A 25,953-nucleotide genomic window follows, 5' to 3' on the forward strand; every position below is an offset into this window, starting at 1 on the left:
AGTCTTTAAGCAACTCAGATCACATTATCCCAGTCCCATTCAATCCAAAAGAGAACACATCCAGCATAACATTACAATGAAGTGAAAAATCCCTCTCATGAGTTATATAAAAACTCCACTTTCCCTATATACTATAAATGGATAATAAACTACAATTAATGTATATATGTGTGTGTGTGTGTATATACACGCTATAATAATATTAAAAGTCAGAACTCCTCTAGCTGCACAGACACATGGGCAAATAGAACATACACATGAAACTTCAGAAATGTATCAAAAAAATAAATTCCACACAAGTTTTTATGTATTCACACTGAAAACTGCTCGGACTCCCCACACAGAGTGAGTTATCACACAGAAATGACTCACAGCTAAAGTATGCCCATTAAGAGAGGTCACTGGCTGGATTTAGGATTTTGAGTCAGGAAGGCTTGTAATTTGCAAACAACTCTAAGCCAATTCAGCTTGTCAGCAACATATTGCTGCAGCTAAAAGAAGCAGCGGCCAGTACAATAATAAACTGAATAATATTATAAATACATCTAGCAAGGGAAAAAGAAAAAGCTCAGAAAATGCTTAGTATTTCACAAAGAACAGATTTTAATGTACATTCACTGCTTAAGCCTGCTCAAAGGAAACCGTCTCCAGGATTTTAAAAATCACGTACAACTCAGTAAACAAATAAAATAGTTTATTTTTACTCTCATGATAAAAACCAACATCAAAACTTCCACATTATGTAGAACTCCTCTGATCAGATGCATGTACTTTGTCCCTTACTTAGTCCAAGTAAAAGAACTGGAAGACAGTCTTCAAGGCCTTTGTTTCTTAAGTTAGCAGTTTAAGCACGTATACAAACAACCCGCTGGAACATCACTCAAAAACGGGCTCAGACATTTTAAAACAGTTCTGTGATTTAAAAGGCAAACGTGGGAAAGAATTTACTGACTTCCAAGAATTCATAAAACTTTTCTAAAATCAGTTCTCCCAATCAAGAAACACATAACCAGAAGTCCAGAAAATAATTACAAATGCATCACAGCTTACAGTGCACCTCAAACACCGACCATTGTAAGAATTTTCATCTTTCTTTCTCACTAGGAAACCGCAGCAGGCAGGCAGGATACTCTTTTTTTAACCTCACACTCAGCTTGGCTTGAAATTTCAAGTGAAGTGCTGTGCCGTACCATAGCCTTGTTGGCTTTTACAAATGTCGACTAAGGCAAACCTCAATACCTCAGGTAAACACCACCACGTATCCCCCTGCACTCTGACTGGAGATTGGACTGCACCCTTTCAGTAATACAATGAAAAAACCATCAATATTCATCTTTGAAGACATGCTAGAAACCAAAGTAATCCCTGGAAATGGTGCTGGGGGGAGTACAAGATGTTCTTTAACTGTTTAGTACTTTGCTGTACTCTTAGGCTTCCTAATGCACATTTATGGCACATACTTTTCTATTAAACACATTTTTTGTTTCCCCAGCCTCATCTGCTACACCATCCTAAAAAGAGAATGCATTTTTGTAAATAATTGTAAAACATGTATAGACATAAAACATTTACATGTGAAAAGAATTAACTAGATAAATCTCCACACTTGCTCTTACAGATCACAAATCTGTAGTGATTCTGGAAGAACTAAGCAAACTGAAAAGTTGCTTTTCTTGTTACTATAAGATACTGTTGTATCTTATATCAGATACTGTTGTAGACCACTGTGTCATTCTTCAAGCTACAGTTACTCTACGAAAACGACCAGGATACACCTTTTTCCCCCTGACTTCAGCTGGAGACACTCGTTTTTTTGTTTGTTTGTTTCAAACTCCTGACTGAATTTAGGATTTTTCAATTGAAATGAGCCTGCTAAGGTAAGAAGGGGTTAAAGGTTTACAGAACTTCTCACTGTTCCTAAATATGGCTGTGGAGCTGTTTCCCCTACCGGTTTGTTCTGGCTTCTTTGAAACTGCAAAAACCCGCAGATTCATTGTTCCATTTTGACCTTCTCCAGTCCATGCTTAGCACGGTTCAGATATTCCTACTTCACCTGTGTTTTGTTTTGCTTCATTTTCCACTTTTTCTTCATCATTCTTTGTTTGCAGTAATTCTTCAGCTTCTTTGCAGCCACACCTTCATTTCTAACAGGCTTAGCTGGGTTGCCCTGTGTTTCCATAGTTACTGGCTCTCCCTCGTAGGGTGTGTCTGACTGCCCTTTCACCCCACTCATCTAGACACGTGGGGAGAGAGGAAGAAAAAAAAGAATTAATAATCTCCATTAAGCAAAGACACAACTACCTTCAGAGAACTCCCTTCTAATTCCAGCCAGACTCAGGGCCACACTCAGACACTGTGAGAGGCACTGATGCTCTTCCTGGCACCACTGGGATCTCCCACTCCTTTCATGCCCAAATTGCCCTCTAGCAGAAACCAAAGTACCTGAGGCCATCAGAAACTGGTGTGCAACTCTACATTGCCTTCATATAAGGGCAGAATGTAGATAAAACATACAACTAGCACAGAAAGTGTCAGATCGGTAAACCTGCACTGAAAAAACAATAATACCTGAAAAGTTTCCTGCTGGTACATTGTCGTATTACCCATTCAAAACATGAAGAGCTAAGAGTGGGATTGTTGGGAAGCTTCCAAAGCATGATATGCACTGTTTAATCATTAGCGTAAATTACAAAGCTGTCTGTAAGCTGAGGTTCTCAACATTCTATAAAACAACTCTATTAAAATTCTCTTTGAATACAGACAATTAATTCAGCTCATGATAAACTGTTGTTATAGAAACAATAGCAGCAAAAAGCAGATGTTAGGAGTAAGCCATCCACACAAACAATTATGTATCTATGTCTGAGAAACGTTTTCCTGAACTAAGAAGATACTCTCATGTGCGACACAAAGTACGCATAGCTCTGCACTAAGCAGCAACTGCTCTTAAACATTGTTGCACAGATACTGCTAGGAATGTTGCCATGTGTAGCAGGGAACAGCACACCAGGAGAATTCTGTTTCCTTGTTTCCCCATGCTAGGGAAGCCAGCTGAATTGCAATCAAAGTTTCCTCCAAGCTAAAAGGTGTTCAGAACAACCAAAGGCAGGTGATTAGCTGTTATCTAGCTGCCTGAGCTAACACTTGAAACGACTAAAATGAAATCTTTTGCTACAGAGAATTTGCCATTATCCACACACGAGATTTGTTTGACATCATAATCAACCAAGAACGGATTCAAGATCCTCCATCTGCTGAATCAGTAATCAATAAAATGAAAACAGAGAAGGTTTCAAAGAACAGCATGAGGAGATTAGGAAAAGTACTTAAACTTCCAATTAAGAGTAACTTCCTTCCAAGGCATGCCAGTGTTCACTAGACAGTGCAACATATCAAGATTCTGAGATTTGGAGTAAAGAAAAGGGAAAATGGAGGGGAAGTGAGGACTTGAAGACAGTAAGACAGTTAAACAGTTAAAGCAGTTTCAGGTCCTTCTTGAAATTGTTGGAAGATAAAGCATATTGATAAAAAGCAACATCAGAGGCAACACTAGGAAATCTTCATAAACAGAAAATACTGTACCTGCTTCAGCTGTACTGAATGGCTATAAATTTCAAGGCTTTTAAGTAGGGAAAATGCTGCATCATTTCTACTGTCCGAAAGTATCATTAGCTCACATTAAAGATGCAAAGCTCCGTTTCAAATAGATTTTGCCAAACAGAGTAAAAAGTGTCTTTTTTAGAAAAACACATACATATCACGTAAAACTGCAATAAAAGCTTGATATAATTTATTACAGACTAGACCCTGAGATTATAATTCAACTCACCTGATTGCACCTGTCTACAGTTGCACTAATCATCTATAATTCTGTAGTCCTTGGGAAAAAATAATTACAGCATGAGTCCTGCAATCTACTGATGAGACCTATCTATCCTACTTTACAGATGGATCTTTATTGAAGCATTCCACTTCCCTCTGCTGACTGTGCTGCAAGCTTCAACATTGCTTTTCTATACTGTCACGCTTAAAGCTAGGTGAGATGAATTTCATCTGAAGTACCTTTCAGGAAAAAGGCATTCCTTTTCCTGGTTGTGGACACAGAACTCTAAAGGGTCTCTCTGAACCCACAAGATGACAAATAAATATATCACCTATAACCAGTGGATTGAAAAGGATTATTTCCAAACTGCTACTCTGCTTTTCCAGTAAGTGCAATGCTGACCTTCTGTTTCCATATGGCTTCTTGGGGTGCAGGTGGAAAGGTGCATGGGACTCTTCCATGTTTCATGTGATAGGGCAAAGGGAGACTGGGATCTAGAGGCACCCAAGGCACTGAGAGCATGGCAGGTACTGTAGGCAGACCACAATGAGCCTTATGTAAGTTATATGAAGCTCTTGTTGGCTTGTCAAGAGAACTCTTGTAGATTGCAACTGATGAATCTCCTGCAGCGTGAGTCAATAGATAAGAGCCCTCCTGCAAACTAAAAAGATATAAATTTATATATATATATGTTTGTTTGTTTTGTTAGTTGTTTCTTTTTATCTGACAATCTGAACAGGATAGCTGGTAAGTTTTTAAATGCAGAAACACAACATCTTTAGGGAATTACTTATCAATCCTTGTTTTATAAAAAGACTATGGACAAAAATGAGCAAGTTAAACTGTATTAATAAATTCTGGCTCATTTACGTTTTACATTGGCAAGAAGGTTCAACCTCTTCTGCCATGCCACCAACATCTGCATACGATGTCATGAATTAACATAATAGATGGTGTTATTTCAGAGCAGCCCTTGTATATGGCAAAGCAGCTTGCAGACTGAAAGCCTCAGAGTAGCTAAAGAAAGAAAAATAAGGAACAAGAGAGAAGCTGCAATAGTGTGCAGACAAAGATATATGCTGTTGTAACTAAAGTTAAGCAGAAAGGAACATATAAAGGGAATTTTGTTATTGGTAACAAAAATCAAAATGTTTAGTGTCAGCCTCCATGGTATTACAACCTACTACTACGTACTGTTAAATCAGCTCAAAAATATCCCATCTCCTCTCTTGAATTAGTGGTTCATAAAAGTCAAGTTGTTCTTTTGCACCATTTATACCAAAACTTCAACCCTTCAAGCACATTTTTATGTGGCACTGAGTTACGCTATGCTAGACCTAACAGAATGTCTACAACATTTCATGTATCCAAAGACACAAAAACCAAAGAGTAGACAACCACTGTACAAAAGAAACAGGATGACGTGGGTACAGTTGGAAAGGAATGTAATGTACAAAAATGAACTTACTCAGACACTTTCTTCAGTATGTGATGAAGTATATTCAATGAATTGGCTGGCCTGTAAGAAAAAACAACTACAGAAGTAGTATCTTGCAAGGCTTGTTAGAATTTCTGATTAATCATTAAAAACACCTATTAAAATACTCACTTAATCAATCCAAGCTTTTCTCTTAACACATTTGGAGAAATCTTTTCTAGCATAATAAGTTTTGATGTAAGACCATCAATATGCCCTGAAAAAACATTAATCAACACATTAAAAAAGAAAAAAAGAGAACAAACAAATACAAAGGTATGATTTGCAGACCTAGAGCATTTTAGAAGGAATAGTTTTTCCTGTTTCATAGTGTAAAGCAGTAGAAAGTATCTATCAATATGGCACAATAACTGAGAATAAGGTGTACAGCTGTTTCTATGTACAGGCACTTGTGTCTGGGCTGTCTATAGATCAGGGATATGCCCATGATTCCTGCAAATCTCACATCTCATGTGCTGCCTACCATGTGCAAATGTGCAACCTCATTTTGCTACAGCTTTACTCTTGTCAACTAGTTTGTATCTTCTTCAATTTTCCTGATGCTTAATGCTGCGCTTCCTTACCACGTAGATGAGATAATCAAAGAAAGACAAATTTACCTCAGAGTTGAACATACTTGTTTCTCTGTTCTGCTTTGTTATCTGAACATTCATATTATTTGGTTTTCCAAGTATTCTGTATCCTGGTCTTTTCATTTTTATTTTTATTTTTTTCCTCAAGTGAAACACAGCTCACAATTCTGGCCTTGTTCATGGCATATTTCTGAACACTGTTTATCTCTGACATAACTAACAGCTTTCCTCTACACGCTGCTATAACAGGCACAGGCTAGCCCGAGTTTTCACTTGCAAAGCAATAAAGATTATTACCATAGCCTGTATGTTAACGTAGTAGAGGCACCTTATCAAGAGAGGTTCTCTCTCACATTGAGGTTTTTGCAGATAACTGTCCTATTTTAGCTTCCACAAGAAGAATCAGGAGAAGACAATATAACAAAAAAAATGACCTACAGTGGAATTCACTGCATGCTACAAATCTGCCCTTGTAGGAAGTCTAAAAGCCTCGACAGTATATTTAAAATTGCTTAACAAAAGCATTTCACATTCAAGGCTAAGCATTACTCAGCAATCCGTTATGGGATGTAAGATGATCAAGTAAGATCTTACATCTTACAATGAATACAAAAGGAAACCAGTTGTCCTGGTTCACTTCACAACACCACGCACGCCTTACTTTCCCTGATAGCAGTATTTTCTGTAAGACTAAACAGCTAAGTTTAATATTCTGCATTGCTAACTAGGAAGAAAGAAACCTGAAATCGTTAAAAAAATAAACCTGCGTTTTCCATTATTTGTCAGAATCTCCTCAAAATCTTCATTTCTAAATTCTTTGACAGCATAGCTGGAGAAAAACACCTATGAACTACTCATATCAGATTTATATTACTGTATCCTTTATTTAAGAAGTGACTGACCAAGACCACTTGACATTCAGTAAATTATCTATAAAGTACTTTTTTCCAAACAGTCTTCAAATCATCTTCGTTTAAAAGTCACTATTATTCCATTCAGATGAAAGTGAACTATGCTCAGGTACTTAATGCAAACAAGCTAATTTTTGGGGTAAAGCATTCCCAGCTTTAGTCAGCAAAACCTGTCACAATTCTTTTTAACCAATTAAAACAGGTACAGATACTTTGGGAAATGTCACAGCCTTTCTGTATGCATTTTATCTTATTTGAGCAGCAATAAGACTTAAAACAACAACTGAGCAAGATGCTCTACAGAAAGACAGCACTCTTTGGTTTGTGTGAAGGTAACACGTCTCCTTTAGAACAGATGGAGAGTCCATTTATCAAGAAATCAAAAATCCAACTGAACAACACATCTTGCAAAGTACACAGGAGGCAATACCTCCATTTCCGTTTTCCTTTTCATCTGCTGAACTGAGTCACTGTGAGCTACTTCCCTTAGTCACACTGGAAAATTATGGGGCACTACCCAAGGTCCAAAGAACTTTTCACCCATACCTATTAGCAAAGCAATAGGTTGCTAATACAGTGATTTCAGGTTCGTTCAAGATCCAAGAACACAACTAAGCAGCACGCAAAACTTCAGTTTAAAAGAGTCCACTTAAGATCTACACATTCTCAGAACTAACTGAATAAGAACAGAAGTTTTATAGGTACTGTATTATTAATGGTAAGAGCAAAGTTTTCAAATAGTTTTTTCAGACCTTCACACTTAATACTATTGGATAAATTCAAAAAGAGCAGTAGGTCTATGGCTATACTACTGCTGATTCCAACGTCCCATTATGATGGGACGTATGTAACTTATTTCATATTACAGTATGACCCAAGAAGATGCCTAGATCATGTCTGCCTTTCTGGTTACAACAAACATATGATAGTCCAAGTCTTACATTTGGGTATCAGAGCAACGAAAAAGAATGAAGAATTTACCCAATTTTAAGCCATCCATAATACAGGGATATTATCACAGCTGGGGAACTGCCACTTGCTTTTCAGGGGGAAAAAAAAAAAAAAAAAAAAAGTCTTTCAAAGAGTTGTTTAACTAAATCAGAACATTTGCAACACTGTATTTTTCAGAGCTCCCCAGAAATATAAAAGGAAAAGCAGAATCAAAGCTGCATTCAGCTTGGACAGGAGAAGGCTCTGGGGAGACCCAAGAGCAGCCTTTCAGTACCTAAAGGGGGGCTGTAAGAAGGAAAGGGGCAGACTCTAGCAGGACTAGGGGAAATGGTTTCAAGCTAAAGGAGTGGAGATTTAGAGTGGGTATAAGGAAGAAGATTTTTACAGTACAGGTGGTGAGGCACTAGAACAGGTAACTCAATGGTGGATAGCCCATGCCTGGAGACATTCAAGGTCAGCCAGGACCAGGCTCCGAGCAACCTGATCTAGCTGCAGGTGTCCCTGCCCATGGCAGGGGAGTGGACTCTTAAAGGGGAGTGGCCCTTAAAGGTCCCTTCTAACCCAAATTATTCCATGAATCCTGAAGTAGAACATGGTAACAGTTTCCTATTAAAAGCTGCTGTAGGCACAATTTTATACAAAATTGACTACTGCCTGCCAGACATCTGTTTACCTATCTATATTAGAAAATACATGCTGGTACCAAAAACGCACAGTCCCCAGTTTACCTACCTGAATAAAACCCACATTCTGCCAGCATCAAAAGTTATTCACATACAAGAAATCCTACACAAATCTTTTTTTGTTTGTTTCAACAGCGGTGGGAGGGGGCTTTCATACATGCTAGGAGAACTACTACAACCAGTACAAGCCTCTGCAAATCCCAGGGTTTGCTGCTGGACAAAGTGCATCCAAGAACTGAAAAACAAACACCACTGGAATAACCAGTGTCTCAGCTTCACTCCAGCTTTCCCCTTAAGCACACAGAGCTGTCAGAGGCTAGCCCACAGGAGCCTGCTTGCTTAGAGCTCCACACCCACTCCATAGCTAACAGCTGCCTGCGTGGTACAGTGGAGACTAAGGAACTTCTGAATCAGAACGGGATGACAGCTCATGCCGGAACAAGAACTGCTCTCTCCTACAATCCTGAGAGCCTCAGTAAATGGGTGTTGGCTGGGTGAGCTGTGTGCAAACTTCTGTGCCCTAGCCATATGGCAAGTGTCCTGTTACTGATGGATGATTAGATAGACGTGCATTCTTTGAGCCTGCATGCCTTTTAAGACAGTCAGCCCACTCTTTACAACTTCATTATTTCCTCACGTTGCTTGTGACTCTGGAGAAGCTAATAAAACTTCTTGAACGGGAGAAATGTTTCAGTGAAGTTTAGTTCTATTGTACTTGCTTAAAAAAAAAAACAAACAAAACACAAAAAACCCTTCAGGATCACACATCAAGGTAAATTAGAGAAGAAGAACAGGAGAACTTTGCGCATAATGATTTAATAAATTTGGTTGTGTGAAGGTTTTTAGATCATATCTGATTTTATGTAAGCCTTACAGTTCTATGATTAAGATGCAAAGTTTGTATGCCAGAACTAGGGAAAAAAAAAAAAAAAAAGAACTTGGAATTTCTCAAATAGTATTCTGACATGAGCTACCAAGAGCAGAAAGTGTCATTCAGTGCTAAAGTGGAAAGGTTAGGCAACCACAGGCCACAACTGCTGCCATAACAACCATAAAAACAGACAAATCTTTCTATAGCAGGAAGTGAGGCAGTCCCTGCTCCAGAACATTCACTCGCTGTACAGAATTGCCCTCGTCCCACAGCAAACATCAAGCATAGTCTAAGATGCACTGTGACATACAACTTCAACAGACGGTCCCTTTAAAACTTAATTACTAGATAACTGATATCCAAGAGGCATACGTATATTAAAAAGTCTGGTAAAATAATCTGGCCCCATTCTTTATATGTACCATTTTCCTTCTCTCCAGAAAGAAAAACAGTCAAACTTTCTTGACTTCTAAAACAGTCATTGTACAAATATGAATGTAGCATTTCTTACTGCAAGTACATTATAATTCAATGTTGAATTATAAACACTGTGGTGTGTTTTCAAAGACAAACAAGTTGTGCTTGATCCTCACCCCCACTACAAGTTCAAAATGAAGAGATCAATATTCTCTGAGCCACATACCCAATTATTTCTTATTCAACAATTTTGGCATGTGATAACAAATTGATTTTAAATGATTTCACAAAATAGTCTATGTTTATAGTTCACTTTTCAACAAGAAGTATTCTTGCTGCTCCTACAGTACAATAATCTGTGATGTATTTGACTCGCTAAAAAAAAAAACAAAAAACAACAAGCAACCCAAAGAATCGAAGTCATGAAGATCACTGATTTATGAGAACTAAATTTGGGCCAGAGATGCATTTTTCTTTGAAAAGCAAATACATGCAGCTCTCGCAAACAAACATTACTGAACATTATCCAGTAAAAGCCAAGGCTGAAATTTCCCCATTCACCATCCAAGAGAAATTTTAGAAAAAGAACTTGATTAATATAAAGGTGAAAATCAAAGCTAGAAAATGTAATAAGGATGTATGGAATATACCTGTCATAAACACCCTTCTCTTCTGTTATTTCATGAAGGTTTAGACATACATATTTCATACAAGCAAGAAAAAAATCAACACATAAACTTACCAATATAAAATAAACATTCAGAATGAAGCATACTCTCTGTCCACAGCTGACATACTTCACTTTCTGTAAGAGCTTCAACACCATAATAGGCTTGGTATTCCAGTTTGGGCAATAGGAATATTGGAATAAGCTATAAAAGCAAACATACAAGCAAAATCAGCACTACGTACAAAAATGATTGTTGCAATCAAGCTACAATTTGACACCTGTAATCATTATCTTCCTCTATAACTGTAGCAACAAAGATGTAATGGCTCATGCCCTATGAAACACACACGAGCTTAAGGCTATGGAGACACCGCATAAAGGAAGGCTAAAACAGAGAGGCTAAAATAAAACAAGAAAAGTCTAGGCAAGCTTTTACAAAAAATTAAACTGATACTAAGCCATTACGCATGAAACTGTCATTTCGACATTCCCACTTCTATGCTCTACTGCCCTCTGCAGGAATTTAAGAAAAAGATACGTAGTTATGACACTGATTTGCTCATTGAAATTCTACCTTTTATTCACATCAAGCAAAGCCAAGATAATTCATCCAAGCAAGACTGTGAGCATATGATTTTCACAAGTAAAAGCTGCTAAGATCTATTTCAATGAAGTATAAACACCTCACAAGCTGTTTACCTGTCTGTCATAATTCTGGTATTTCAGGGAAGACTGTACCAGATGAAGTTTGTCACATGATTAAGAGGACTCCTGACAAAACAGTGACTTACTGAAGACTCAAGAATAAGCTTTCCTTCTCCTGTTATAACACAGAACAGTGGATTTCACTTGCCCTTACTTAAAGCATTTTAGCCCTTAAGATAAAGAGTTTGCTAAGATGTATCCCACAGAGTCTTTTCAAACATGTAAGAGGATGCTGTTACGATTCCAAACAATCTCAAAGTGCTTGGAAGAAAAGAAGTTTCTACATTAACCTTTAAAAACAGTTCAAAGAGGTATTGTTTTACATGAATAGAATTACTCATTCATATTATTGAAATGTAGCTGTAGTAGGAAACACCAAATCTCATTTAGGATCTGCCCTAATCAAGTAGGTTTAAAAAAAAAAGGAGCCAATTCTGTACCTTCTGAGCTTTCTTCTTTTTATTGTAACGTGGCAATGATCTCACTTTCTGCACACTGCAACGTACAAGTAACAACAGGTCATCCAAACTGAACAACTTATACACAAGGTTGCCATCCTGAGGTGCTTTATACTCTCCAGGGTCTTCCACAAGCATCTGAAGTTCATCTGGTAACTTTCCTACAGAAAATAAAGCCAAAAACGTCAGCTTGGGTATTCTTCACCTTGAGGCTTATCAAGCTTTTTTTTGCCCCCTCTGTCACAGTAGTTGATGCTTTAAAAGCCATTCTGTTTGATAGCAGTTTGAGGTGAAAAGCTCGCTCATTAGGTACAGTAAATCACTTGTTGAGGTGTTTGTTCTTAAAAAACTAATTTCTGAAAATGCCTACAATGGCTTTCAACTTTCAGCTGACAAGAAGAGATTTTTGTAGACCTTCTCACAAACTTTTCGAACATTGAAACTTCAATGGAAATGTAACTAATCTCAGTACCAAACGACCCCTCCTTTCTCAGAAGCTTTGCTGCTTCTGTAATTTAAATTAACATTTCTTATTCGCCTCTGTGGACAAACAGCTCCACCCATTCTCTCATTTGTGCAACACCGTACCTCTCAAACACAAAGAATTTTTGGGGAAAAAATAATCATCTGAATCAACATAATAGACTTATAGAGGTACTACTAGATCTTCTTCAGGCAAGATAATTAAAATGCTGATATTTTTGAAGTTTTTCTCCATAGACAACAAACAAACACTACTACTCACTCCTTGGTGCTCCCTGAAAAAGGCATGTCCAGGTATTCCGAGATGAGCCATGAGGATTTGGGGCAGGGCCCAGCCCAGGTGCTGTGTGGGAGATCACCGGTGGTTTTGAAGATTGAGGCACGTGAGTTTGCACAGCATCAGCATTATCACAGCTCACTGCTGGCTGCTCATGAGCTTTCTGGGTAGGTGACTTGAGGAGCTCTGTTTGCATTTTCAATATCCGTCCAACAGGATCAAATTCTTTGGACAACTTTCTTGGTGCCTTTCTGGAGGCACTTTTTCCCTGATGCACAATTTCTGAGCAATCAGTCACGCTTGTTGACGGAGTTGGGGTGGGGGAAGGAGACTTGGAAGTCTGGACCAAGGTCTGAGAAACACTATTTGGAACAGGTTTTTTGCATTCAGTATTTTTATGTTCTGTGTCAATTATTAAACGATCTTCATCGGTGTCACTACTGCATAAAGGAGCAAACGTCTCATCTTTCTGTGCAGCGTGAGAGTCTTTTTTGAAACTTACAGCAGGATATAAAGTATTTGTTTCATTTTCTGGCACTTTTTTGGCCATGACATCCTGTGCTTTGTTCAATTCTATCTTCTCAGAATGAAAGTTTTTATGAGCTACATTTCCTTCAGGGCTGAAGCCTACACTGCCGCATGATGGAAGCAGCGTTCTGGAATATGCTGAAAATCCCTGCTCAGAAAGAGGAGTTTTTCTCTCTTGAGCTTCACTGTTTATGTTAGATGTCAGTTTTTTTTCTGTTTGTAGGTCACATGACAAAACTTTATCAGTGTTACTAACTGAACAAGGATTTTCTGTTTTAGAAGTCCTTGAGAGTTTGACAGTTGCTCCAAAAGTTTCCAGTTCTGTAAAATCATCATCAAAATCCATCCCTGCATCATCAGCAAGTGGAATCTTCCTATACTGGTAGGTATCAGAAGACACCTTAACATAAGGAGAAAAATAAATAAATATTATACAATCAAACAAGTCAAGAAATAGAACGTATTAATCGCAAATGAGTTACTACTATACTGAAAACCTGAATCCAAATTTGCACTGTGGAGTGAGAGGGGCAGTAAATGAACCAATTCCTGCACTTCATGTGAAATGTCCTTAGACTGTTGGTAATAAAAGATCATTCAAAACAGAAATAAAGTCCATACAACTTGTCCCACCTAAATAAACCAGTTAAAACATATTTTATGAAATAAGCATTAAAGCTGAGTTGAAGATAAAAACAGAAGCACGTAGAGGAACTGAACAGACAGCCTCACAGACAGGGCCTGAATTTCAGTAGCTTAAAAAAAAAACAAACCAAAACCATAATCAGGAAACCTAAATTTTCTTTCATTATCACACGAGTAACTTAAAACACAGGTTTTGTTTTTTTCCCCCTCCAAAAAAGAAAGGAAGCTACATACATCCCACTGAAACGGATTGTCCTCTTCTGGTTTGTCCATCACAACATCAGAAATTGAAACGTAAGACTTTTTAGTTGCTAGGAAGTCCACTGGAATCTCATGGAATATTTGGTTCCTCTCTCTTATTGTCATTTCCTTTTTCAGAAGAGGTGAGTCAATGAAAACCACTTTAGCTGCTTTGTCATCTTCTCAAGAAAGGAAATGCATATTAAATGAAAGAAAAAATATCACTTTAGAATTACGCCATAAATCTTTCAACTTCCAAATATATTACAATCCACACCACATTTGCAAACAAATGAAAAATGATGCCCTCATTCACTATCAACAGAGAAGTAGGTCCAGCTGGTTTGAATTCTCGTGATCCCGAAGCACCAATGCACAACACATTAACAGTCCATCACATCTTAAATGTAATGCTACATAGGGAATTCCTAAAGAACTAAGGAAATAACATTTCTCTCATGGTATTATAAAACGTATTTTCAAAAAGATTTTCTTCTTCCTCTGTTTTGCACACATTAACCTCAGTAAATTTAGCTTGGGGACTGTTCTTTGTTTTTAAAGATTCATTACCTAAAAGTGATGGCTGCAGTGTATATTTTTTTCTAATCAGTCACTAAGTTAGGGCACTTCAGCCTCCCTTTCTGTTGTTTACAATTTAAACATGGATCATAATTAAATTCATAGAAAAAACACAGCGACAATCTGGCCTACTTAATACAGAAATCAATGGCACACTGTGAACAGGTGGGCCACACCGTGTCTGTAATAGAAAAATCTGAGGATGAAAAAAATACTAATGCAAGAGGTGGGTTAAAGCTAAGGATGGAAAGGAGAAAGATCTTTATATAACACTGTACTGATAACAACTTCAAGTCTCTCTTCGGCTGTTAATTTTGAATCAAAAAATTAAGTCTAAAAAACATAAAGCTGTCATGAAAGGAGCCAAGCACAGCATTACACAAAGCAGAGAACATAAAGATCAGAATTTCTAAGACTTGCAGATATTTTTCAACTACTATCCGAAAGCCTGCCATACAGATCTGTGTGTGATGCATACAACATTGACACTTCAACACAGCTTCCGCTGCACTTCAACTAGTTAAGAAAAGAATGGATAATGAGAGGGGAAATCTATACGTAAATTACTGATGGGATAGTATTCAGATGAGTTAATCAATTTACTCTAAACATTTTTATTTCTAATTAGGAAAAAGGCTGTACTCCACAAACATTCATTAAACAATGATGGAAATTGGTTCTTTTGATTTTATAAGTAACATGCAGTTATTTTTTTCCCAAGGAATTTACCATTTGAGAAATCAAAAAGGACATTTAACCGACTTTCCTTTTTTCCAAGTGGAAAATAACTGAGCATCTCCAAACTCAATGTTAATAGCAGTATCTCTAGAGGCTGTTACTATTCTCAGTAACAAGGCAGGACAAGGTGCAGAGAACTATGAAATGACCTTGCTATTAGCTTTCCTCCTTGAGAACAGAAGGAATACTATACTAGTGGATTCTTCAACTTCATTTTTGTGATAACTGAAATTAAAATCAACACGTTTCTTGGAAAAAAACAAAAACAAAAACAAAGGCCTTGGATTTATTACCAGATTATATCCAAAAATCACTTCTTTCAGATTCCTGTCCTTTATAATGTGTAAACTAAAACTGTCAGATTTGATTATTTTGTTTGATTATTTAAATTAAAAACCACAGAAGTACTTGAAAAACTCGTTCTTGCATTCTAGGGGGCAACTTCTTCTGAAAGGCTAAGAATACGAACTTATAATCACAGTTATGATTTTAACTAACCTTAGGTTTCTTTTTTTTCCTTTTAAATCAAATCAAAGGGAAACTATTTTACTATGTGAACTAATCTAGACTATTTTCTCCTTTCCCTCAGTTAATTTTGCATGATTTACTATTTTTTGTCCTTCTGCCAAATGAAAAGGGATTATGAAAACATATAAAAAAACTTTTTGGACAAAACTGTAGTTTTCATAGCAAAAATATACTATACCTGCAGCAGGGATCATCTTAATACAAACTGGAATTTCCCACTGTTCCTTGTAGTTTAGTCCATGGTTATTCAATAGTGTAAATAATGACTGATTACTTAGAACAACTTGAGGGGAGTATTTCAAAGCAAGCTTTTCTGCATTTGAATCTGAACTGATATCCTAAACAACAAAGAAGATTTTTAAAGGTTTTCAAGTAAGACATGCAATATAAATATATAAATTTGTAAACAAACCAACAAACACGAATTAGCTCCAAAGCTGCAGATACATAACTTCCACCACCATGCCAGGCTTCAAAATCAAAGTAAAAAGCCTTACAGATTTAGCTGAATCACACAGCTCTATCTTGTAGCACAAGAAAACATATCTTGCCTCCTATCTTTATATCAGTTTCTAATAAATTGAATTGCGAGGTCAAACAGGAACATGGGGGTAGTGACACATGGGAGTGCAATGAATAGAAAAAAGCAACTTATTCATTCACACATCTATCACAGATGCTCTTAAAAGTTAAGTAATAGCACTATGGAGCAGTCTAACATTAAAGTATGAATAAGACTGCACAGTTGTTTCAACACAGATTGCCTCTAAGGAATGTTAAAGCAAATATAAAATCAGGAAGCAAACAAATTATGAACTGAAACAGTCTAAAGTTCAAAAATGTATGAGTACAGGTTTCCAGGAAAAAAGACAGTTGGGCATGTTCATTAGATGGGAGAACAGTAAGAACCAAGAAGATACTGGATGCTTGGGAGCATTAAGGGCCATGAAAATGCCCTTAAAATGGTAAAATGAAAATGGTAAGTAAGAAAATCTAGCAGTGCTCTTTCTTAGTTCACCTGAGGCAACGTTAGAAATAATACATACATTGCTCTGAAAGTAACGCCCCCTATTTATTTCCATGAAAACTACACAGACATAAACAGCATAATAATACCATGTGATAAAGCAAATACGCTGCTACAATACATTCTTTTTCAACATAGTGACCACCACTAGCTATGCATTTTTGCCAGCCACAAATAAGAGCCAGCAAGTCATACTCCAGGCATGGCTATCTGGAACATAGCTCACCTTTCATGTTGCTGTTGCCACAGCAGAAACACACCACCTACTGCCTCATTGTGCCCACATCCACATTCAGCAATTGTCAATGAATGTCAATGGGTGCCATTCTTTTTCCCCCCAGGGAGGAATTCAATTCTATACCTTTGCTTAACATGCATTTCCATGTCACATAGCATCCTGTCAGACTGTCCCTGTGCTGCCAAGTGTCACACAGCAACAAAACATAACTGGCAAGAAGGTTCGGCCTTCACTGCCGTACCACCAATATCCACCTCTGACATTCTGGGTCTACATAATAAAATAGGAGGCACTCCTTTCGGAGCCGATCTCATATTTTACAGATCTAACGCCTTTTGCGGGTTATTATTCTCCTGTGCCACCTCTACTGCTTTCTTAAGCAACAAACTTCTTTGCAGTCATAGTGTCTCTGTTGACAAGTTGGCTGTTGACATGTGAACAAACTCCTCAAGTAAGTGCACAGCAAACTACCTGAAATAAACACCCAAAAAACAAGTTCTACGGAATGAACTAAACAAATTCTCCCAACAGCAACACTGGGTATTTAACAGTGAGGCAGAAAGGAAACTAAAAACTGTTCAACTCAGGCATGCAATTCATATTGTTTAGCAAAAGAAACTGTTAGATAAAGGACAACTAACTCACTCGTCAGAAAACTAAATAGCCTAAAATATTTCTCGACCATGAGGCACCAGCGTAACAATGCAATAAACCAGTTCTGGAAGAAGGCAGTATGACTGCTATCCATTAAATACTACTCAAATAACGATACAGCATGCATCACTACGCTACAAGATGTGTAAGATTAAGATGAAAATGATGAAATAATGCTGCCGCAAAAATGAAATGGTTCTTATCTCCAATATGTGCCATAAAAATAACAGGAAAAATGTTACTTACATTGTGCATGATAGAAGCCTTTTTTTCTGGAGTTATAATAGATGTAACAGTTTTATAATCTGTGCAGAGCTGAACAGGCATGGTAGGGAATGCTGTTTTAGCAAATCTTGCTGTACCCTTGAAGAAAATCAAGCAGGACCAGGAAACAATCTTAAATGAAATCATCACGACCCAATATTCCACTTTTTGTGATGAAACTTATTACGAATTTACACATGTACATAAACTAAAGCATTTTCTCTATGAATTATAAACCTCTAACCCAAGAACTGAATAAGACGTATAAAAATTAAATCTTTGCACAATATGACCTGTGTATAGTTCTATCTGTTTGAGAATAATACCAGAAGAATAACTGTACACAGGATATTACCATTACAAGAAGATTTTTTTCCAGCTTAAAGGTCAGTTGCGTGTTAAATTTTCCTCCCATGATGCTCATGATCTCATGTAACGTGTAAAACTCAGGATACTTTTCCACATGTCCAATGCAAGCCCTGAATAATTCCTAACAGAAACAAGAAAAACCATTTACATAGTTTGTAAGAACTTGAATATCTTCACTTTCTGCAACTGCAATTGTTACATTTGCATATACTTCCTGTAGAGAATACAGAAATACGTGGCAGATCACTGCCAACATACTTGTTCAACCGTATAACCCCACAACAACCTCACAATCATTGGTATCAGAACTGAAACACATTCGGAATTCTCACCAGCTCTTCACAGCAAGACTAACAATATATGCATGCAGGCTTAAATCAGTTACAAAAAATACAACCAAAAAGGAAACAAACAAAAAACCTCCCACCAAATTCAGAACTCTGAATTGTGCTAGAAAAGTTCATTATTTTGTTGCTGTTGTTTAATTTATCCTTTTTATAAGGAAAAGTATTTCTTTGTGTTAATCACTACCTAATTTATACCAGCCTGGGTAAAAGTTGCAAATGTAAAGACATAAGAAGATTCCATATGTCATGTCAGAAAGCATTTCTGTTGTAACCTGTAGTAGGAAGTGATATGGCACTTACTAGGAGAGGCAGGAATTTTAGCAAAAAGTATTTAACTAAAGCACTTGAAGTATTGCATAACACTGCACAAAAAAATAAATCAACAGCAAGCCAACCCAGTAATGTGAAAGTTGATCAAAGATGCATTCTGGAATTCCTTTCCCAAAATGCATTAAACAAACAAAGATAAATAAGTTACATTTGTGTTCAATTCTACAATTATCAAACTGGTGATTTAACACAGCGTGAATTTCCAGATGGCTACAATGAAAGCCTGATTAACCTCTGATTAAAGTGACTTTGCAACATGCTTCATGTTTTGCCCAATATATGCCCCAGTAGCATACATTTTGTAGCAACTTGTCAGTATAAACATACACTTACAATGTAATTTCTTCCTTCACAAATATAAACATCTCATACACTTTAATGCTGACTGTCTTTCTACAGTATTGTATTCAACACCCTCACTTATCTTATGCTACTGCCCAAACTGCTAGGCTGTGCTGGAGAGAATCAATGGAACAGCAACCTTTCATGTCTCACCCCAACTTCAAATCAGCAGCTCTGGGAACATCGATCCCATGAGCAATGTGCATTGCATCTTAATCACAATATCATTGTTTAAAAGCAGAATTAACGCAGCACTGATAATTACCTCAGTATAAAGTAGTGCATCTTCAGAGATGCTATCATAGTCTTGAGTGCAGCTTTTTGCAGCATTTTGGGCAAATTTCATAAATTCTGCAACTTCATTGTTTACTACTTCTTTCATTTTCTGGGGGGAGAGAAAAATAACACCTTATTTTTAAGACACAATGGAATCCTACAGACCAGGTATGTAAACAGCAAAATTTCCAGAGATGTAGCGCAGGTGATGGGTATGAGGAAGGGCACAGCTTCCACTTGCTGATCAACCTGGCAAGTTTTCCTAAGCATTTAGTTTCACTTAAGTAAAAAAGAAACTTTGCAACATCAGGCCCCTGTCCTCTAAAAACAAAGCAGGCTTCTTTCAAAAATACATAGGTTGTTTAAAAAAAAACAAAACAGGGTTGGAGAACACTGTTGGAGCAAGTTTACATGCTAGAGTGACTTGGGAAGCATTACACTTTAAGTAATGGCAATGCAGTGTTATCTGCCTAGAAAAGACACACCCAATGAAACAGCATAAAACAAAGGAACTGGCATTAACAGTGATGCACTGAATACCAAATATTACAGTTCAAAAACATATACCATGTAAAGGACTCGGCTAAAATAATACAACTAACCTGAGCATTTTTACTCCAGTAAGTCTGAACATGGCAAGCATCTTAAGGTCAACACGCAGGTTTTATCCCATGCTCAGTACAGGGTGTTGACAATTGCAAGGTTCCAGAATCAGAATATATCTATCTCCTCACATTATAGAAAGCTGCAACATGCCATTATGAAATGCCAGAAATCACACTAAGGCCAAATCCAATCTTTCTTCTCGTTGAAAAAGGGTTTTTTAAAAATACATAACAAACCAAACCACCAAACCATCAAATAGTTCTACTTAATGTCAGCTCGTTAGTACATGCCTGGCAAAAAGTGGGGGGCGGGGGAAAAGTTTTAAAAGTCACCAATGGTTTTAAATAAAATAATCTCAAGTTTTTTTCCTCTTATATTAAAAATGCTGTCCTGAATACCTTTATTGTTATTCATAATATCAGGTTAAGAGGAGGTTCTGACTAACACAATTTGAAAATATCTTTGCTATATTTTCGTTTGCTCTTCAAAGGTAAAAAAAAAAATTGCACAACTCTCCTCTGTGATGTTCATACGTGTATTATACACACACATTTACCACTTACCTGATAAGTGTGTAATTCCCTTTGACTTGCTGCACTGAGAGGAAAATGATTTGGTGTTTTTGAAAACTTGGTCATCAGATGTAAATATGTTTTCTGCTCCTTCTCAGTCAGACAAGAGGTGAATGGATAGGGAAGTCGAGGTTCTGGAAAAGGATCATCGTCGATTGTGGCTTTAGCCTCCACCTCAACTGCGTTTGTAGCCTGTATGTTACCAGTCTGCTTGTTTTCTGAAGTATTTGCCGATGTCTCCACACCTTTCTTTGCCAATCTGAAAGAAAAGTAACAAGTGCAAGAACTCAGAAGTTTTTACCTAGAAAAGATTATCATATCACACTATGTAATAAAGGCAGTCGCTCAACTGTACATTTCAAATTCAGCAAAATGCACCATACCACTCCAATTTGCAGCCTGCACTCTAAGGATTTTCTTATTCTGAAACTTCATGTGGGCCAAGCTTACAGCTTTGCCACTGCTTTCAATTAAAAACAAAAATAAAGGTACATAATTCTTTACATAACGGATATTGAGGCAAAAAGGTACATTCAGAACTGATGGAATGCTCTGGAAAAATGCATTAACAGTGGAAAGGTACAGTCTCAACATTTCCTCATTAGCTCATGGTTGGTATTCAGAAACAATTTGCTCTTGGGAAGGTCTATCTTATGAGTAAAAGTTACGATAATAAAGGAGAAAAACTAACTACAAAAAAGCTTTTATTTTCCTTTAAAAGAAGTAAAATAAAAGTACTTCATTTTAATGACAGGAATCCCAAATTTCAGTGAAATTGTTTCCCAAGAATGGGGTACACATTTTCATTTCTGAACACTGATGGAAATCAGCGGCTAGAAATGACATTGTGCTAAAGTAAGAAACAATAACAGCCTGAACAGAAACAAAGAAGCAACATGAAAAAGCTGGCTCTTATAATGACTCCAGTAGTTGAAGGCCATCTCTACCCCAGTCAAACAGAAGTGTTTTTAAGAAATAAAGTATTAAAGGTTAACAAAATGAGCATTCACCGTGGATCCTGGAAAAAACATATTTTTAAAATACAATTTCAGCAGGAAAAAACATCTCAAGTGTTATTCAGACCCAACAGTATCACATTTACAGTTCTTAATAATACTTCACAGCTGTCTCTCTGAATATGAGAATATGTCCATCCCTGTGGCACAAACTGGCAAATTTAATTAAGCTGCAGCAGCGACAAGATGCTGACTCAGATACGCCAATGTTAGAATGTCAAGAAATTCTAGCAGCTTAAATTGGCTGCATTCAGCACCGAATGAAATGGCAGCACATCAAGATCATTTCGGTATGCAGGGCTGTCACAATCTTCATCGGGGTGCAAACAAAAATAATCTGACAGAGCTTTTCCGTCCACATTTACAGCATTTTACTTTATTTGAGCTGACGGCTTAATTTTTCCCCCTTCATTTTAGCAGCAACCTACCTTCACAACTTCTATGGTGAGTGAACATACACGTTAGTAAATATTTATCACAAATCTCAATATACAAATTGACACGCTTTCTCCAGCTCTTATGTCCATGTTTATACCAACAGGTTACATTCCTCTTCTTCATGATGGCCACCCAACCCACTGACATCCTTATGTTTTTGGTTGCAACCTCTTTCTAGCTATAAACTCACTCCTATCCTACAGGGCTGAATATAATCTCACTCCTAAAAATAGTCATGCCTACTTCAGAAACCCTTACCAACTTAAAGAAGATCTAAAATAACAATAATAATAATTAAGAAAAAAACACAAAGAAATAACCTAAAAACCATAAAATATTCCAACTGTTGAAATCTTGCAGTGTGAGATCAGTGCTTTTCACTATCAACAAACGTTGATTCTATTTCCCCAATTTCAAATAAAAGCCATCAGAAGCCTGCAGGAGTACTACCTATGCCAAAACGATTTGTGTGCATTGTGTGCACAGCATTTCGGTTCCTAATTGCTCACCTAACACCCCATCCAACTCCTTGAATAATCAAGATGCTAAGTGCAACTCCAGGGCAGCTATTCTATGTATTCTATGTAAATAGTGTTGGCTACTTCCAAAAGATACAAGTAAAAAGGATTTCTGCGTATAGTATAACCAGCCTGCTACAAAGTGAGACCACAAGCAGCAGGAGATAAACTTTTGAGACTGAGTTTTGGTTCACCAATTACAGAACCTTTGTCAGGACTGAGCACTTCATACCTTTTTGGTCTGTAAAAGAAAGCCAAAACCCGTAACCAAACACCAAAAAGCAACACCAAGAACTCAACACAAGCCTCTCTCCCCAAAACAAAACAAATCCCCCCAAAGAAAAGCCCCATCCCTCAAAAGAGAGAAAAGACCACAGAGCCCAGCCTAAAATCCCTCCACTTCCTGAGGCAGCTGCTGCAGCACCAGCACACAGCACTCCTCTCTGGGTAACACACAGCTGCCTCCCAGACAGTAACTGCATGTAGGTACCAAAAGAGGGATGACAGACAGCACCAGGCCATAACAGAATGTACCTGTTTGATAAATTCCACAGTTCCAAGAGGCTTGGAGCCAGTGAATATTTTTCATACGTTTCACGTGAGAAAAACACTTCTTTGCCATTTTTGGGTGAAACATCCCTGTTAATAAAAGAACACTGTGATATACAACAAGTTTGAAGACACAATCTGATCCTCTTCCCCTGCCCCCCCCCCAAAAAAAAAAACCAAAACAAACACAAAACAACAGCATTAAATATTAAAAAATTAAAATAAAAACAAAAATCAGAGCCCATCTATACATCACATTCCCATTCCTTCTCACATAAGGTGTTTATACCACATCTAACGCCCCGCTGTTTTTCAACACTAAGATAAACGCTTGTTTCACAGCCCAGAAGACCAACTCGACTAACTCGGGGTGCGTGAGTTCCACACGAGGCAGAAGCGCCGGCTGAGCCCTCAGCTCTCAGTCGGCCGGCAGACACAACTACTGCGACCGTGAGCAGAGTGCACAACTCCCGTCTATTTCATGACAGGCTGCTTTCCACACAGCCCCTGAACGGCCCTTTTTCTATGGGAAGGAGCCCTTACTACAGGGTCAACTAAGTTACTCTGAAGGGCACTAAGAAAGATTTATTTCCGTCGCCTGCTTTTCGAGAAGGAAACGAGCACTATCATCCCCCAATCCACACGGGATGCGCCCTGCTTAACTCTTCACTCCAGCACTGGAAAAAGAACGCAGACACGTCCCCGCTCTGAAGCGCGGTCCCCCACTAAACCCGCAGAGCGGCACAAAATGGCGGCGCGCAGCCCCCACCTCCAGCCCAGCGGCGGGGCGGAGCGGACGGGAGGGCCCAAGTCCGCCCCGCTCTCTCCTTCCCTCACGCATGCGCGCACCGGCAGCAGAGAGGCGGCACGGGGACCCGTGGGGCATGTTCCCACCCCCGCTCCTCAGACGCGCCTTTGCTCTGCTGCAGGGAGAGAGCAGGATTGTACTCACCAACTCAACAGCTGCCCCTCAGCCGCCATCTTAGAGCGCCTCGTATGGCAAAGACCCGCCGGTTCAGCGTCTCGCTGCCGGGCGGGCCGGCCCTCACGGCGTTGGCCAATCAGCGTGGTGGCGCGCGGGAGCTGATGCTGTGAGCCAGCCAATGGCTGCACGGCTCGAGCGGCTGCGGGGAGCGCTGCGGGTCGCCATCTTGTGGCGGGCCGCAGCATGGCGACGAGGAGGGGTTGGTGTGCTCGAGGTGTTCGATCATGTTTGACCCGCTCTGTTCGCCTTTACCTTGGGGTGACAAAGTCTGTCTGAGGCCTTTCAGCACCGACTCTCACGCTTTGCTAAGGTGTGGTCCTGACCAGCTATCAAGCGCCTCGCGGCGCCTGTTCCCGCCCTGGGTGTGTCGAGGAGCCGGGTTGGGCTCCACAGGGTGGTTGGGCCCTCAGGGGTTCGGGCGGCGTGTGAGGGCTGAGGTGTCCCAGGGTAGATGTGCTTTCCAACTTCTCCTTTTCCGTGGGCTTTCAGTTCCCCTGGTTTGCTTCCCGCTAGTTACCATTAGGGCAGGACTGCAAAAAAAATTCTTTTTCTGATAATAAGATTTTCCAGTTTGGTAAAATGGAATTCATGTATTCTTTATCTGTAGATTTAGATAATAGAAATCTGTGGGCATTGTAAGAAAAGGTGACCCCTCTACAGCAAAACAGATGGAGAAATGAGGGTCTGGAGTATTGCAGAATGAAGCCATCAAAGCATTCATTGCCTCTAGTCCTGTATCTAAAACTGGGGACTGCATGCTCATTATGTGGAGGTTCTGAAATTTAGGGTTACCTAGAATACTTTATTCAGCTCTGGGCCCCCAGCACAAGCACATGGAGCTGTTGGTCTAAGTTGAAAGGAAAACCATGAGGATGCTCATTGGGCTGGAGCGCCTTTCTGGTGAAGAGTGGCCAAGAGAGTTGGGGTGGTTCAGCTGGGAGAAGGTTTCAAGCAGACTTTACAGTCTTCCAGTACCTAAAGAACCTCCAGGAGAGATGTGGAGGGATGCTTTATTAAGGAATGTAGTGACGGGACAAGGCATAATGGCTTTAAACTTAATAGAGTAGGTGTACATGAGGTATAAAAAAGACAGCTGTGAGGTTGTGGCTCAGGCTGACCAGAGGAGCTGAATGCCCCTTCCCTGGAGGTGTTCAAGGCCAGGCTGGGTGGGGCTTTGGGCAAATCTATTGGGAAGTGTCCCTACACATGACAGGGGGTTGGAAATATGTGGTCCTTGAAGGTCCTTTTGAATCCAAGACATTTAGTGATTTTATGATTCTATGTCCAAAACCATCAACCAGAGAGTCTCTACCTAGCTTGCAAGGACACTGTCTATTTTTAATGGTTTTATATATGTGTGTGTGTATATATATATATTTCCTTTTTTGGTTTGTGTATCTCAGACAGGGGAAGAAAGGTTTTCATTTCCCATTGGAGTCACCCAGAGCCCAGTCATGGAATAGCCTTAGAAGGAATATTACTTCAGAGCTCAGGTATGGTGAAGTTTACAAAGCAGAATTAGAAGACTTACCCAGCTTGTGAATTAAATGTTGTTAAATCCAACTTCAGTCTACCATCTTCCTAACTTCTGTACTGTCCATTTTTCAGTTGAAGTTATCTATTTTCTACATGTGATTTTTGTACTTCTGTGACATAAGCATAAACATCAGGAAATACTTTCCTCCTGTGAGGGTGACCCAGCACTGATACAAGTTATCCAGAGAGGTTGTACAGTCTCCTCCTTAGAGATACTCAGAAATCACCTGGACCTGGTTCTGGGAAAGCTGCTCTGTTTGAACAGGGGCTGGACCTCCAGATGATCTGACCTGCAGAGATCCCTACCGG

The 25,953-nt window shown here is 38.7% G+C and overlaps 1 protein-coding gene across 2 annotated transcripts; it reads right to left on the reverse strand.

Moving 5' to 3' along the window:
* Positions 1-581: 581 nt before the first annotated feature.
* On the reverse strand, positions 582-24,184 carry ICE2 (interactor of little elongation complex ELL subunit 2). 2 transcript variants are annotated; one of them, XM_072345390.1, is made up of 15 exons: positions 24,076-24,184; positions 23,109-23,213; positions 20,594-20,861; positions 19,414-19,533; positions 18,116-18,250; positions 17,743-17,859; positions 15,756-15,915; positions 13,727-13,911; positions 12,305-13,247; positions 11,542-11,720; positions 10,469-10,598; positions 5,433-5,517; positions 5,292-5,342; positions 4,226-4,484; positions 582-2,233 (listed from the first exon to the last, which is right to left on the reverse strand). In XM_072345390.1, exons 1-15 carry the CDS (start codon positions 24,102-24,104, stop codon positions 2,045-2,047), a joined length of 2,955 nt encoding a protein of 984 aa, XP_072201491.1. In that variant the 5' UTR covers positions 24,105-24,184; the 3' UTR covers positions 582-2,044. The 2 variants fall into 2 exon arrangements, with proteins under 2 accessions (XP_072201491.1, XP_072201492.1); XM_072345391.1 differs by lacking the exon at positions 24,076-24,184 and adding an exon at positions 23,973-24,056.
* Between the last annotated feature and the right edge of the window lie 1,769 nt (positions 24,185-25,953).

Source organism: Excalfactoria chinensis, chromosome 10 (genome assembly GCF_039878825.1).
Source record: "Excalfactoria chinensis isolate bCotChi1 chromosome 10, bCotChi1.hap2, whole genome shotgun sequence".
NCBI classification, from domain to species: Eukaryota; Metazoa; Chordata; class Aves; order Galliformes; family Phasianidae; genus Excalfactoria; species Excalfactoria chinensis.

Bases quoted from the DNA above. Each gene is read 5' to 3' on its own strand.
- ICE2 (XM_072345390.1), bottom strand. From the start codon at position 24,104: ATGGCGGCTGAGGGGCAGCTGTTGAGTTG. The intron at 5,343-5,432 runs GTGAGTATTTTA...TTTTTCTTACAG, and splicing joins GAAAAGCTTGGATTGATTAA to GCCAGCCAATTCATTGAATA. The intron at 2,234-4,225 runs GTCAGCATTGCA...CCACGTGTCTAG, and splicing joins AAGCCATATGGAAACAGAAG to ATGAGTGGGGTGAAAGGGCA.